At 33.6% G+C, this 13,374-nt stretch overlaps 2 protein-coding genes across 3 annotated transcripts in view; one reads left to right on the forward strand and one right to left on the reverse strand.

The window, feature by feature from the left end:
- Positions 1-13,374, reverse strand: part of LOC129948835 (oxysterol-binding protein-related protein 9) — a 69,465-nt gene that overhangs the window by 39,311 nt on the left and 16,780 nt on the right. Inside the window, exon 1 of one of the 2 annotated variants that reach the window (XM_056059922.1) lies at positions 6,021-6,125. The exons of the other annotated variant lie outside the window; for it this stretch is intronic. The gene's annotated coding sequence lies outside the window, so the exon portion shown is untranslated. Of the gene's footprint in view, positions 1-6,020; positions 6,126-13,374 lie in introns of those variants that run through there. 2 annotated transcript variants of the gene reach the window in all.
- On the forward strand, positions 163-4,923 carry LOC129948836 (elongation of very long chain fatty acids protein 7-like). Its single transcript, XM_056059924.1, has 5 exons — positions 163-488; positions 555-651; positions 3,643-3,736; positions 4,163-4,400; positions 4,468-4,923. The coding sequence occupies exons 1-5, from the start codon at positions 446-448 to the stop codon at positions 4,797-4,799; spliced, it is 804 nt and encodes a 267-aa protein (XP_055915899.1). The 5' UTR covers positions 163-445; the 3' UTR covers positions 4,800-4,923.

Genomic DNA, 13,374 nt, shown 5'->3' on the forward strand with positions numbered 1-13,374 from the left:
CAGGTATTTTTGTTTTACGTAAATGCATAGTTTTATTTAAGTCGACGAACCGACCGATCGACCGACGACCAATACATTAATTTTGTTTAATTATTAACCTTAAATGCATTGCAATGCAAGACTAGGATTGATTTTCATTAACACTATTTATTTTCGAAGCTTGCTTTTTTACTCTACTATTGTCTGTCGAACGAATAGGTGGTCTTTTGAAGGTACTTGGAAAAAGGGGACAACGTTTGGTGTGCATATTTTGAAGCTTTTCCATGGAACTCTTCAAAAAAGGAGGAGATTGACTTTTAGTTTATTTTTTCGTTTCTTGTGTTCTGAAATAGTCTTAAAGGTCCTAACTCAATTCCTTGAGCCAAAGGAAAGTTTTTAGTTTGTGATTTTTGTTGTTTTAATACTGCCACCCGTGCCGCCCGCCAACTACTAAGTGTTCCTAAAGATGGGTTTCGAAGCAATTGTGGATGTCTTTTCGGATAGCAGTGGTTAGTGTGATATTTAAATAAAAGTTACCTTGACATATTATCGAAAACATGCAAACTTTTACACAGATGTTAAGCTGGAAGATCGATTTGGAATGAGCTCACCGACGTTTTTAATAGCAATTCTATCATTGTACTTGGTGGTTGTACTCAAAATCGGACCCAGGTAAGATTTATAGAATGTTAATATAGTTCCATGGTAAATTCTGAAAAGTTTTGAGAACAGTGAACAATGAACTTCCTAAAAGTACATTGCTCTGTTCTAAATTTGTTTACATTGTTAAGATTTTAAACCAATTTCTAAATTGACATTTTTTTAAAGAGGAATATAGAATCAGAGTAGTACCCTGGCGTGATAATTAGTGCTTACGACTGTCATGCCTGTACCATTTTAAAAACAAGAAGTTTTTTAACGGTGACTGCCTCTAGCGAGGAATTGACGAAACCTCCAAGAGAAATTCTTGTCATAAAAAGTGCTTTCTCAAATTTGAAGTTCGGATTCGTCATAAAAACTGTAGGTCCCTTCCATCCCTGACATGACATGCACTCAGGAATGGTTGAGAGTTGTAAGCCACTAGGCCCTGATTATCTATGTACTGTTTTACCACTTACATTTATTTTTTATATAGAACCAGAAAAAAGAACTGTAGGCCATTATTCATTTTTGATTTGCTGGTCAAATGTAATTATTCAATTTTAACTGTTTCCTTTAAGAAAATGAATAAACATTTGTGTTTGTTTGTTTCCGAGTGCAGAGGCGCTGAAGGTGGATAATAATGTAAACGCAAAACGCATATGAAATGCATTCAGTATAATATTGATGAATATTGGTTTTTAATCAATATGACTAGAAGTGAGGAATGGTAGGGTTTATAATATGAATAAATTAAGGGTATTGAGTTTTTGAAATAGTAATTTTAGAGCAAAAAGAAAAAGGACCGATTGGAGTGAAACAGTGGGGAAACAATTTTTTTTTTTAATTTGAATGCATTTTTTTTATTTTCCAGTATTCAAGAGTACATAATGTATTTTGGTGATATATCAAAAGTCAAACAGTGGAAAAAGAAATAAAGACAAAACAAATTAATATATAAACACTAATTTCTTGAAAACTAACATCGAGGTCCGGGGAAATGTGTAATAAACGCATCATTTCTGGAGAGTATCTTCCTTTCAGATCTTTTTGACTTCTCCTTAAGGAAGAAATAAATGGATGCGTAGAGGTTGCAAGCATGTTAAATAGGTCCTCATTCTGCCGAATCTTTGAAACTTTACACGTACATATTCTGATATCGATATTTCTTGTAGTCTTTATTTTTGCATTCCTGGTCGTGTTCTGACAGTTCTCCAAGTGGTAGTGATTGATATTTAATGATATTTTGACTATGAACCAATATTTTGTGTAGAGTAGGTGTGAGAAGTTTTTCGAGATACTTCAGTTTTAAAACCTCTAGCGTTTTCTTAGTATACTGCACAAATTTAACTGCATTCACTACTTCGCTGCAATTCAAAACGTTCAATATTCGAACGGTTGCATCTGACTGTTCAAAAAATCTTCTTGCTGTGTATCCGTTACTAGTGTTTCCAAACCCTTGCTTTGGTTTATCCACATCAAGACCAAGCTCATCGTGAAAACGCCTTTGGATCTCTTGTTTTTTTCTTTTTTCCGCCTACTTGGTCCCAATCGATTCTTCAGTACCTCTCCTTCTTATCGAAGAGTATACACAAGCTTCAAAATAAATTGCATGCATCTGGTTCTAGCGTGCAGTGGAGAGATTCCCTAGCTCAGTTCGATGCAAAATGACGCAGTTGATCTTTTGGTTTATGTTAAGAAATACATACATACGAATTAAGAAATATATACTTTCCATGGTTAACAACTGATCAACTAATTTCTCAATCAGTGTGTTGTAACTTGGTTGACTAGGAGTTGCCTTATTTAACATAAAAAAAGAGAATAGTAAAATAAAAACAAACTGGAAATGTTTAGTCTAGTATTCAATAAGAATTGGTAATAGTTGGCCGTAGACTTTTTTGCATGAATTATATCTGTGCTCTCTTCTGATTACAAAAATATGTGCCCAAGGTGTTTTACTTTCATCCTTATGATTGCAAGACTCATTTTTAAATGCATTAACTCAAAACCCTAATAACATTTTTTCCATGAATGATACTCGTATACCAAAATATCAGACAACTTCTCCTCTCTGCCGGCGGCGATGAAAAAAATTGTGTGTGAAATCGGTGGACAGAACATGTTTAAAAGGCACACGAAAGTTCATAATGTGCCGTCAACTGCCTTCTTTGGACCCAAATTTAAAGCTTTAATCTCTTCTTCATTAACCTTGGGCTACAGTAGTACACACATACATCCAAAAATTCACAAAATCCGGCCCTATTGGAAACTAGCAGTACAAAGAAGAACCAAAGCGTTGGTCGATAGCAAAATATTGCTATAAAATGAAAGACCACTGACACCAACTCTCGATTTAATAACAAACATTTTTGTAAGGAAGGAAGTGTATGTACCTTTTTTGACTATTCGTAATAGGAATTTCCTCCGAATGGTTCCGAAAATCTTCAGATCTATTAACCACCGATTTTTTGATTTCTTTTTAAATGATATTACATCGTTGTATCCAGCTCTAGGTTTAAGGAGGTTTATCAATGAAGCTGAAAAAATAAGTGCTAATTTTCCTTGCAACCGAGTTTCGTTGTTGCAATTTTATGAAGAATTGGTCATGTGAGTGTTTTTTTTTTTCTAATAAATTTGAACGGGAAATGAAATTAATAAGTTCAGGTTTCATTTCAATAAGCAAATATAATCTGCTGATATTTTTAAAGAAGCATATCTCAAGGATAGAAAAGGAGATTTTTCTTGAATAACTTTCCAGTCTACTTTCTAAAAAATGTTTCTTAACTCAAAGACACAATTGTCTGGCCAATCCAATTCTAGAAACTTTTTTCAAGTTCAAGGCTAATATATGGTCTGATATGAACCTGCATTAAGATTAAAATTTTACACTTCCTAATTGCAAGTTCCTTAAGTCCCTTAACCTAATAAAAGCTTTAAATCTTTGTTTTTTAATTTTAATAATTTGTATTTATTTATTGCATGTATTTATAAATATTTTGAAAACTTTTTAATTTCTTTCAGTTTTATGAAATCAAGACCTGCTTATCAACTAAAAACTTACATAATATGTTATAATATTTTCCAAGTCGTAGCCTGTGTTTACTTAGTTTCTAAGGTAAGTTTAATAAATTTAATTAATGTTGAGAGAGCTTTTTTTATGTGCTTGAGAAGACTGGAATATTGTTTGGAATCAATATTTTATCATTATAATGTGGTAAATAATTTCATGGAATTTATTTCGTAAATGTCATTTGTGGCATGTGTCACCAGACAGACGCCATTTAAGCACAAATGACCTTCATCAACAAAAATGGTCAAAATGCTCTATGGTTTATTTTGTTTTTAAAAGTAAATTTCCACAATTTGGTGATGAAATTTGCGAACCTTTCTGAATACAAATATCAACACAATTTGACATTTCCAACTGTCAAACAACAGACAACAACCATCGAGACTTCACAAGCAGATAAAAAAACACCCTATATTTGCATTTTCATACTTTATTTAAATTCGAAAAACAATAAACTTTGATTTTCTTCAGATAGTCACATCCGAGCCACCGGCATTAAGATTTTGGAAATGTGTGGTCGGCGAGCCTGGTAGTGTTCAGAGGAAACATTTCGATCATCTTAGTATTGTGACATTTTGGCTCAAAGTAACTGAGCTAAGTGAAACACTAGTTTTTGTACTGAGAAAAAAGCAGAATCAAGTTTCTTTCTTGCATGTTTTTCATCATTGTTCGACAGTGTCTTTGGTTTACCAGTCAAAGTTTTATTCAGGTAAGTAACAAATTAACCAGTCATAAAAGCAAGACATTTAAAACGATTTCTTTTTTTTAAATTACAGCAAGTTCAGCACTCTTTCCGATCTTCTTAAATTCTAATGTCCATATTGTGATGTATGTATATTATTTGATGGCAGCAGTTCTTCCACCTAAAATTGTTGCAAAATTAACACCTCTCAAAAAAGCTATTACAACAATACAAATGATACAATTTGTTATGATTCTGGTACAAGTTATTGTTGTTTTATGTCTTGGATGTTATATCCCTCCAATGATTCTTGCAATGCATGTTTTTATTATTTGTGCATTTTTCTATATGTTTTATGATTTCTATCAAAAAAGTTATAAACAAAAATTGGGAACAAACAAAAAGAAGATGTTTGTATCAAATTAAAAATAAAAAAAAAAAAAACAAAAACTGTATTGCCAGTGGATTGGATAAATTGTTAAGGTATTATAAATACATATTTGTACAGAGTGATGAAATAATAATAAAACAAAAATTATATTAGTTTGAATTGTAATTGGTCAGCTTTTAATTTATCAATGAAAGCAATACTCATTTTGTAACTGAAGTGAAGTATTGCTACCAGGCGCAAAATGGTAAGTGAATTAATAGGACTGTCCACATAGGTCAAAGTACATACACCAATACGTTACTTTGCGTCGTAGTGACTACGTTTCAAACAAAACACGACGAAAATTAAAACGACGCAAAGTGAATTATTATTTTATATAGGAAGCCATATAAAGATTAAATATAGGATCCACAGTTCCGAAAATACTTCTTTTTAAAAAGAAAATTCAACAAAGCTGAACATCTCTTTCTTTCATTGTCAGGATCGTTTTCTAAACCAATCTCCATAGCTTCGTCAATCAGACACATCGCTTTCGAAATTTGTTTGGAGGTTAAACTGTGTTCTTCCGAGATATTTACTAAAAGGTCATTATTATTTTCTTCATTAGCAAATTGAAATTCCAATTGCAATAGTTCCTCATTAGATTCTCGGTTGTGCGAAGTAAGCAACATTTCGGTGTAACTCCTCCATAGCTTCAAATTTCTACTCTAGGTAAATTGGAGACTTTGTGAAGAATGGGTGGTGTACCATCAACTTCTGCTGCACATATTTTGTGAACACATTCAGGCCAAATTTTGCGGTAAAGACCATTCATGCAAGATGTTTAAACCTCCTTCCATGAAAAATAATTTCCATGGCTTTCATAATGTTAAACTTCTTCCAAAACTCTAGCATGTTAGGCTTTTCTTGCCCATTAGTTGTGTTGCTTTTCAGATAAAGGGAATTCCCGAGTTTTGATGGCATGGCGTGTAATTTGAACCAAAAGTCATGGCCATTTTTTAAAACAAATTAAAAAAAAAATAAATCAAGACAAAATTTGAGGCTGCAACGCAACTTCGAAAATCTAACGACGGACGCACTAAAATTAGTACTTATTCAGCATCGACGCAAATTCGAAAAAACGCAAAACGAAACAACGCAAATCGAGGCATTGGTGTAATGGCTAATTGAAAAAGATATTTTTGTATAATTGCTTTTTTACAAATCATGAACAGAAGCTATATAAAATAAATGAAAAGGTTTCGGGTTTGAAGTACCTTGATTCAATATTTCATTGCATTTCACTCTCAGCACCAACAGGTGAGACCATTTAAATTGGTTTTTCTATTAGAGACCGACTCAAAATCATTTTTTTCAACATTGACATTGAACTTGCAGAAATACTCGTTCACCCATCAGATTTAATTGAACTAACAAACAATGGAGGGCAGAAGGGAAGGTTTATTAGTTTATGACTAATTGCTAACATTATTTCTGTTTTGTAAATTTTTATTAAAAAGCTATGTATGTTAATTGTTTGTCTATTTTGTTAAGTCCAAACTATCGATGAACAACGACAATGAACACACAATTCACTAAAGCTTATACTTTACTTACGCTTGCAAAATGACGTAAGATCAAAAGTTAACTATAGAAAATTTAATTAAAATGTGTTTACGTAGCCGAAGCCTATACCTATCTATATCTACCTATCTACCTACCAACTTACCTACCCATCTATTTATGTGCATGAAGATTTTGCTGATGATGACAACGATGATGATGTTGGTGATGACGATTTTAACCAGATAAATTTTGTTCAATTAAATTATATTCAAAGTAGGTCAATTTGAGTCAATAAGGGAAGGTAATATTATAAAAAAAGGTATATTGTATTATTTTGTCTTAGTTTAAATGTCAAAGACCAAAAATAAAATGCAGATAAATTTATGAAGTGAAGACATATCAACGAAAATACAAATATGTACACAATGCTGAGTCATACGTATGGTTAAGTTGTTTAGGTTTTTAATATTCGAATCAGGAAAAGCTGCAAAAACCAGATACACGTTGTTCATTTAAAAATTTTATTTTGGTTGAATGAAGGACATTTTTTAAATATATTTAAGAATAGCTGAAAATTAAGCTAGACACCTCTCTTTTGCATTTAAAAAACTAATAAGAAAAATGTAAGTACTAATAAAGTAAGTTCAAAGTCTACCGGTTGCTTGATATCATCAACAAGTGGACCGTGGGTAATCGAAAAATATTTTTAAATTTGAGTGGGGGTATGTTTTAGAAAATAAATTTATTACACTATAATGGGTGGTATACAGAACCCCATTGGTCAGTTTCATAAGGCTGAGACTCTAGCTGGTAAAATTGACAATTTACTGTGAGACAAATCTCAATTTGGTATGCAAAAGTTTGGTTTATCAAACAATCTAAGTCTCTCAGTCTCAAAAAATCATTAATATTTAAAATGTATTTTTTAAATTAAATCAGTGTTTGTGGTAACACTATAAAAAAAAGATAACCGTGTTAGTGAATATCAATTGCACTAAAGCAAAATAGAATATCATACTTTTTTAAACGATTTTATTTTCGGCATTCTTTTATTAACGGTGGGAGGGGAAGTCGGAAATATAAACAAGTGGAAAAACTGTTCAGATTTCACATAAAACGGATTTTCCACGGGTTTATCGCCTTTATTTATAAAAACACTTAAGCTGCAGGTCGATTACATCCTCAAAGCTCTGCCAAGTTATCGTCTCTTAAAGAAAGTAGTTCTTCAAACAATCCAATCCCGAAGAGGATGGTTTAAAGACTGGATAGAACTAGCCGAACAGGTGGATGTTGACCTAAACTACAGTAACCTTGCCTCTTGGAAGCCAAATTTATATCGCCTGAAAGCGTGTCAGGATGAAGCCTCAACAACAAAATACACGGAGCAAGCCAAAAGGTCACTGCACCGCATGATTTACATTAGAGTAGACTACGATCTCAGGGAAAGAAACTACTTCCACGACAAATATACCATCGACCGAATTTCGTGCATGTTGCGGCTAAGAGGAGAACTCCTTAATCTAAACTATATTCTTCACCATGAGGACTTACCGATTTTATGCAACCTGTGCAACTTGAAGGAGCACGATGATACTGCTATCACAAGCCTTCTACAGGAAATGGATGTCACAAAGTTACGTGCATATTGCAAAATTTATATAAAGATATACTTTTAGTTGTCAATCAGGTAGACGGCAATGCCATGCATCATATTGATTGTATTACCAAAATTATTGTTAAAAATGTATGTTTAAATAAAATCAAAATCTAATCTAAATGTTCGGTGCTTAGAAACTTTCGATTAATTCTAAAATTTTCAGCAACTATTCTGCTTTGAAAACTGGAATCACTAACAAGTCGCAGAAAATTATCATTCTAGTTTTATTAGTCAAAAACTTTTTTGTTAAGCCCTAAACTTGGGTTTAGGAATACCTATACCTATATAAAAATATATATAAATATAAAGCCATTATGATTTCTAAACAATTTTACAATCTCAACATTCTGCGAGCTCTACTTAATTTCAATGAAATAAAGCTTTTTTTCTGCAAACGGAATTCCTTTAAATGAGATAGTTCTCTAAAAGGAGCCAGATCTCTTTTTTGTGAGATTTGTCAAAATAATGAGATTCGAGACCGAGATAAAGTATTTTGTATACTACCCAATTTTTTTATCACGTCAGGGGTTCGAAAAATACCATTTTAAAATTCCAAAACAACATAGAAAATGATGGAGTTATTAACAAATCTTGATCTTTTAGATACATTTTAAAAGAGTTTAGTATCTCTCTTAGCTTTTGAAAATTCGTATTAGTTATGCGATGACGAGGCATCGAGAGCAGAAGTGCCGTAGCCCTTATTCTATCAATTTTGAGTTTTTAATCCAGAATGGTCAAAAATACATTTTCCTGTAACGCAGAAGTGATGTTAACTAAATTTTCTTCTAAATCAATGCAAAAATGCTAAAACATCTTTCCTGCACTGAACTTTTCTCAGACCAGAAATGGTGTAACCTACTTGCGCTTCTGCACAATTTCTGACAAATTTAAAATTAAACACTTTTACGTCACCATAAAGTTATAAAACTCAAAGGTTTAACACAAACCCTACCTCTAGGCCAACGAGACAAGGCAGGGTCTGGAAATAAGACCAGTGAACTAAAATTGCAAGAAATTAGAGAGTTTATAAGCAAATTTCCTTCTTATGAATCACATTACACCCGTCATAAGTCTCATATTCTCATCCCCTGACCATAACATTTCCAAAAGGTTCAATTTGTATAAGAATTTCCACAGCAGACCCGTTTCAAAACATGTATTCCGGTAGTCTTTTAATCGTGATTTTAACATTTCATTCCATGCTCTAATGAAGGATTTTTGTAAGAAGTGTGACTTTTTGAACAAAAAAACTTAAGTTTGCAAATGATCATAGGAAGCCTCAAAGGAATCTGCTGACACTTCTGTGATTGCATTTGATCTCATAAAGACCTTGCCCACTCCGGTCATTTCAGCGGGTGGGTGCTATTCCAAGAGGTAACTTTGGACATACCGCCTTGGAATCAATGACTTAGTAAGAAATAAAGATTATATGTATATTTGAAGTGAGTCTGTTGGATCAAGAGGTCCCAAAAAATTGGAATCGGAATTATTAAACTTTATGAGTACTTCAAAGCAAGAACATTAAGATGTCCGTATTGTGCACATATATTGTTGCTCATAGCAACTATCTTTTTGATCAAAAATTTCTTATGAGTGCCACTCTTACTTACCTTGTGAACAAGACTTTGAACTAATCGAAAAACAAAAAAAAAGTATTTTAAAAATATTTTTGACCCTATTGATTTGCAGAGGGCTAAAGCAGCTCCAAAAAATAATGATGTTTTTAACTTAAAAAATTGGAAAAGAACATACAAAATCGGAAAATTAATGTTTAGGCAAAAGTAGAATAGTTAAAAATTCAATGGTAACGATTTATGAAAAAGCCACCTTTTAATATGGTATGAGTACAATAATATCGAAGACGTGGTTTTGAAAAAAAGAACATCTGTTTTCATCACAGATCTTATCTCGAACTATTGCTTCCAGAAGGGAATGCCTTAAGTGAAGCAAAAAATGAAATACTTTTTGGATTTGCTTTATTAACTTCCCATAGGAAGTTATTGTAATGGGTCCGATTTGTCAAATTGAAAATTTTGACATTTCTCGACGTTTTAAGGTCCCTAGAGTCCAAATAAAAAGATTTTTAGAAAGATGTCTGTGCGTGCGTGTGCACGTACAGTTGTGTTCAAAAAAATAGGAGTGCCTGTTCTTTTTAGATTAAATCGTGACTCAAAAGTTGTATAATTTTTTTAAATTTATTTTTTCTTTTGTACAAAATAGGTAATCCAGTCTTTTATTATTATGCTTAAAGACTACTTTGTTTAAAACAAATAAGGTAGTAAAAATATGAATTTTATCAAAATAAAGCCAAAACGAATTGTTCAAAATAATAGGAGTAAACAAAATAAAGTTTAAAAAACTAAAAAAAGTATTCAGTATTAAGATTTTTTTGTCAGTATTTTGTGGAAAATCCTTTGTTTTTTATAATTGCTGCACATCTGCGTGGCATAGAGTTCACAAGAGACTGACAACGCTCAACTGGAATTTGGTTCCATGTTTCCTCGACTGCGTCCCACAACTGCCTCGAATTCAAGAGTCTTCGTCGAGAAACACCCTTTTTCACATCTGCCCATAAATTTTCTATGGGATTGAGGTCAGGCTACTGAGCTGGCCAGTCCATGACCTCAACCCCATTGACCCGAAACCATTCCTTGGCAGACTTACTGGTGTGTTTCGGGTCGTTGTCTTCTTGAAATACCCATTTAACCGGCATATTCCAACTCGCATAAGGCAACATCATACTGGACATTATATCCACATAAACGCGCTGGTCTATTGTGCCAATGATTTGATGTATGGGGCCAACACCAGCATATGAGAAACTGCCCCATGCCATCACTTTAGCACCTCCATGCTTTACCGTTTTAGTGGTGTACCGAGGCTTAAACTCGGAATTTTCTGGACCGCGTCGGACGTATTGCCTAGAGCCAGTTCCACCGAATAAAACAATTTTGGTCTCGTCAATCCACAAAATGTTTCGCCATTTCTGTGCAGGCCAATTAGCATGGCTTCTTGCAAATTTTAAACGAGCGGCTACATGTTTTTTTGTAAGCATCGGCACTTTTCGTGGACTGCGAGCGAAAAGATTGTGTTCCAACAATCGCCTTCTTATTGTTACGCTACTTACTGTCAGTTCTAGATCTTCCTGGATCATCTTAGAGGACGCAAAAGGATCCTTTCGGCTGTAGCGAACAATACGTCGATCGTCATTTTCACTCGTTTCTCGTTTCCGTCCCCGGGTTTCGACTTTTTTTTTCATATTTTACAGCATTGGCGATCATTTGGTCAGAGCACCCCAACATCAGCTTTATATCCTTATAAGTTTTTCCTTCATTTCGCAACTTTTTTATGATTTCCCGTTTTTCGTCAGTGCAGTGCTTTTCTTGGCCGACTAAATAACCAAACTTGTTTAGATATTCGATATTCCAACTATTTAATATGCCTATTTTAATTTAGTAACTTACTGTTTATTTTTTTTAAGCTTTTGATTTTGTTGAGATAATTTGTTTTCTAATTGTTTAAAATACTTTATACCTCCTACAATACCTTATAAAGCTTTTGCAGAATTAACATACATACATATTGTACACTTATATATTACTTTGCTATTTACTTTTTACATTTATCCTATGTATTGTTAGGAGTAACTTTACATTATTAAAGACAGTTCATCTTGAATCACTAAATACACCGGTTGTCTTTTCTTTAAAATTGAACAGGTTATGGGCCCAGTAACCTACTAGACAAGGTGTATTGTGTAATTGCTTTTTTTGTGAAGACAAACTGTTAATAAGAAGAACTGTTGTATTTTGTACTGAGAAGCAAATCTGCTGACGAGTGGTACGGTTAATTAAAAATAAAAAAAAAGGTCAAATTTGTTTGTGCTTGGTTTTAGCAAAGCAATTTTTTTATTTTTTGTTTCGATTGATTCACACGGATATCGTTTAATATGGAAAATAACGATGTGGTAAAGATCGAAAAATTATGCAAAGGAGATCAATGGAACCTATGGAAATTCCAGGTGAAGATTATTTTAAGTTCTTCTGATCTGTGGAAATATGTCGTGGGTATTGAGGAAGAACCTAAAGAGACGAGTGTTCTTAAGGGTGAGACTTTAATTAAGGCTTTGAGTATGTGGAGGTTGCATGACAGCAAAGCTCAAAAAATCATTGTTACAACTATTGGTCAGGAGCCTCTCCTCCATATAATGAATTGTAAAACGTCGAAAGATATGTGGTGTAAATTAGAAAGTGTCTATGAACTAAAATCTAAAGCTAGTGTTCACATGTTGCAACAACAATTTTATAGCTTTGCAAAAGATCCGCATGACGATATAGTTGTACATATTTCGAAATTGCAAGCAATTGTACAAAAATTGGCCGACGCAGGTGAAAAAGTGTCAGATTCCATGGTGGTTACTAAGATTCTTATGACGTTGCCTGATTCATATAATCATTTTTATAGCGCGTGGGAGTCCACAGCGGTGAAAGAGCAAACCTTAGAAAATTTGATTTCGAGGCTCGCAATGGAAGAGCAGCGCTTAAGCACGAGAAACGGTTCGCATGATCAGGTAGACAGTAGGGCATTATATGTAGGTAGGGGTAATTCAAGTAGATCCAAGAAATCTAACCTCAACGAGCAACCAAAACGAGGCAAGTGTTTTGTATGTAAAAATACCGGGCATTGGAGGCGAGACTGTCCTCAGTTAAAACATAAGAATAGTAGTGGTGACGACAAAAAGGGCAGTGCATTTTTGTGTGAGGTTTTTTTGGCTGAAGGTGTATGCCAAGCTGATGAATGGTTTCTAGACTCCGGAGCAAGTGATCACATGACGAATCGCAGGGAATGGTTCTTAAACTATCAGTCGTTTGAAAGACCGGTTATCGTGAGAATGGGTAACGGGAACACAATCAACGCATATGGGAAAGGCGATATAAATGTTTCGTCATATAATAATACCGTTTGGAAAGAAAATCATTTGGCTGATGTACTCTACGTGCCAGATATTCGTCTTAACCTATTTTCTTTGAATTGTGCTTTGGACAAGGGACTTAGATTTGTCTCTAATAATTCTCATTGCGAGTTACTTAAGGAAAATGTTGTCATGGCAGTGGGAGTGAGGCAAAATAAATTATTTAAATTACTTATGAAGGTAATTCCTACTACGGTTAAAGAAGCATGCATTAACTTAAGTGAAGCAGATAAGACGAGTTTAAGAAGGTGGCATGAGAAACTTGGTCACCAGAATATTATGCATGTGAAGAAAACATTAGCGGCCAGAAAAATTCCTTTCGTGGATGAAGATAATTTTTTTTGTGAAGCATGCATGTATGGGAAGCAACATCGGGGGCCATTCCAAACTAGTGAGCATAAGTCTACTGATATAGCTGAGCTTGTACACTCTGATA

This window comes from Eupeodes corollae, chromosome 3 (genome assembly GCF_945859685.1).
Source record: "Eupeodes corollae chromosome 3, idEupCoro1.1, whole genome shotgun sequence".
Lineage (NCBI taxonomy): Eukaryota > Metazoa > Arthropoda > Insecta > Diptera > Syrphidae > Eupeodes > Eupeodes corollae.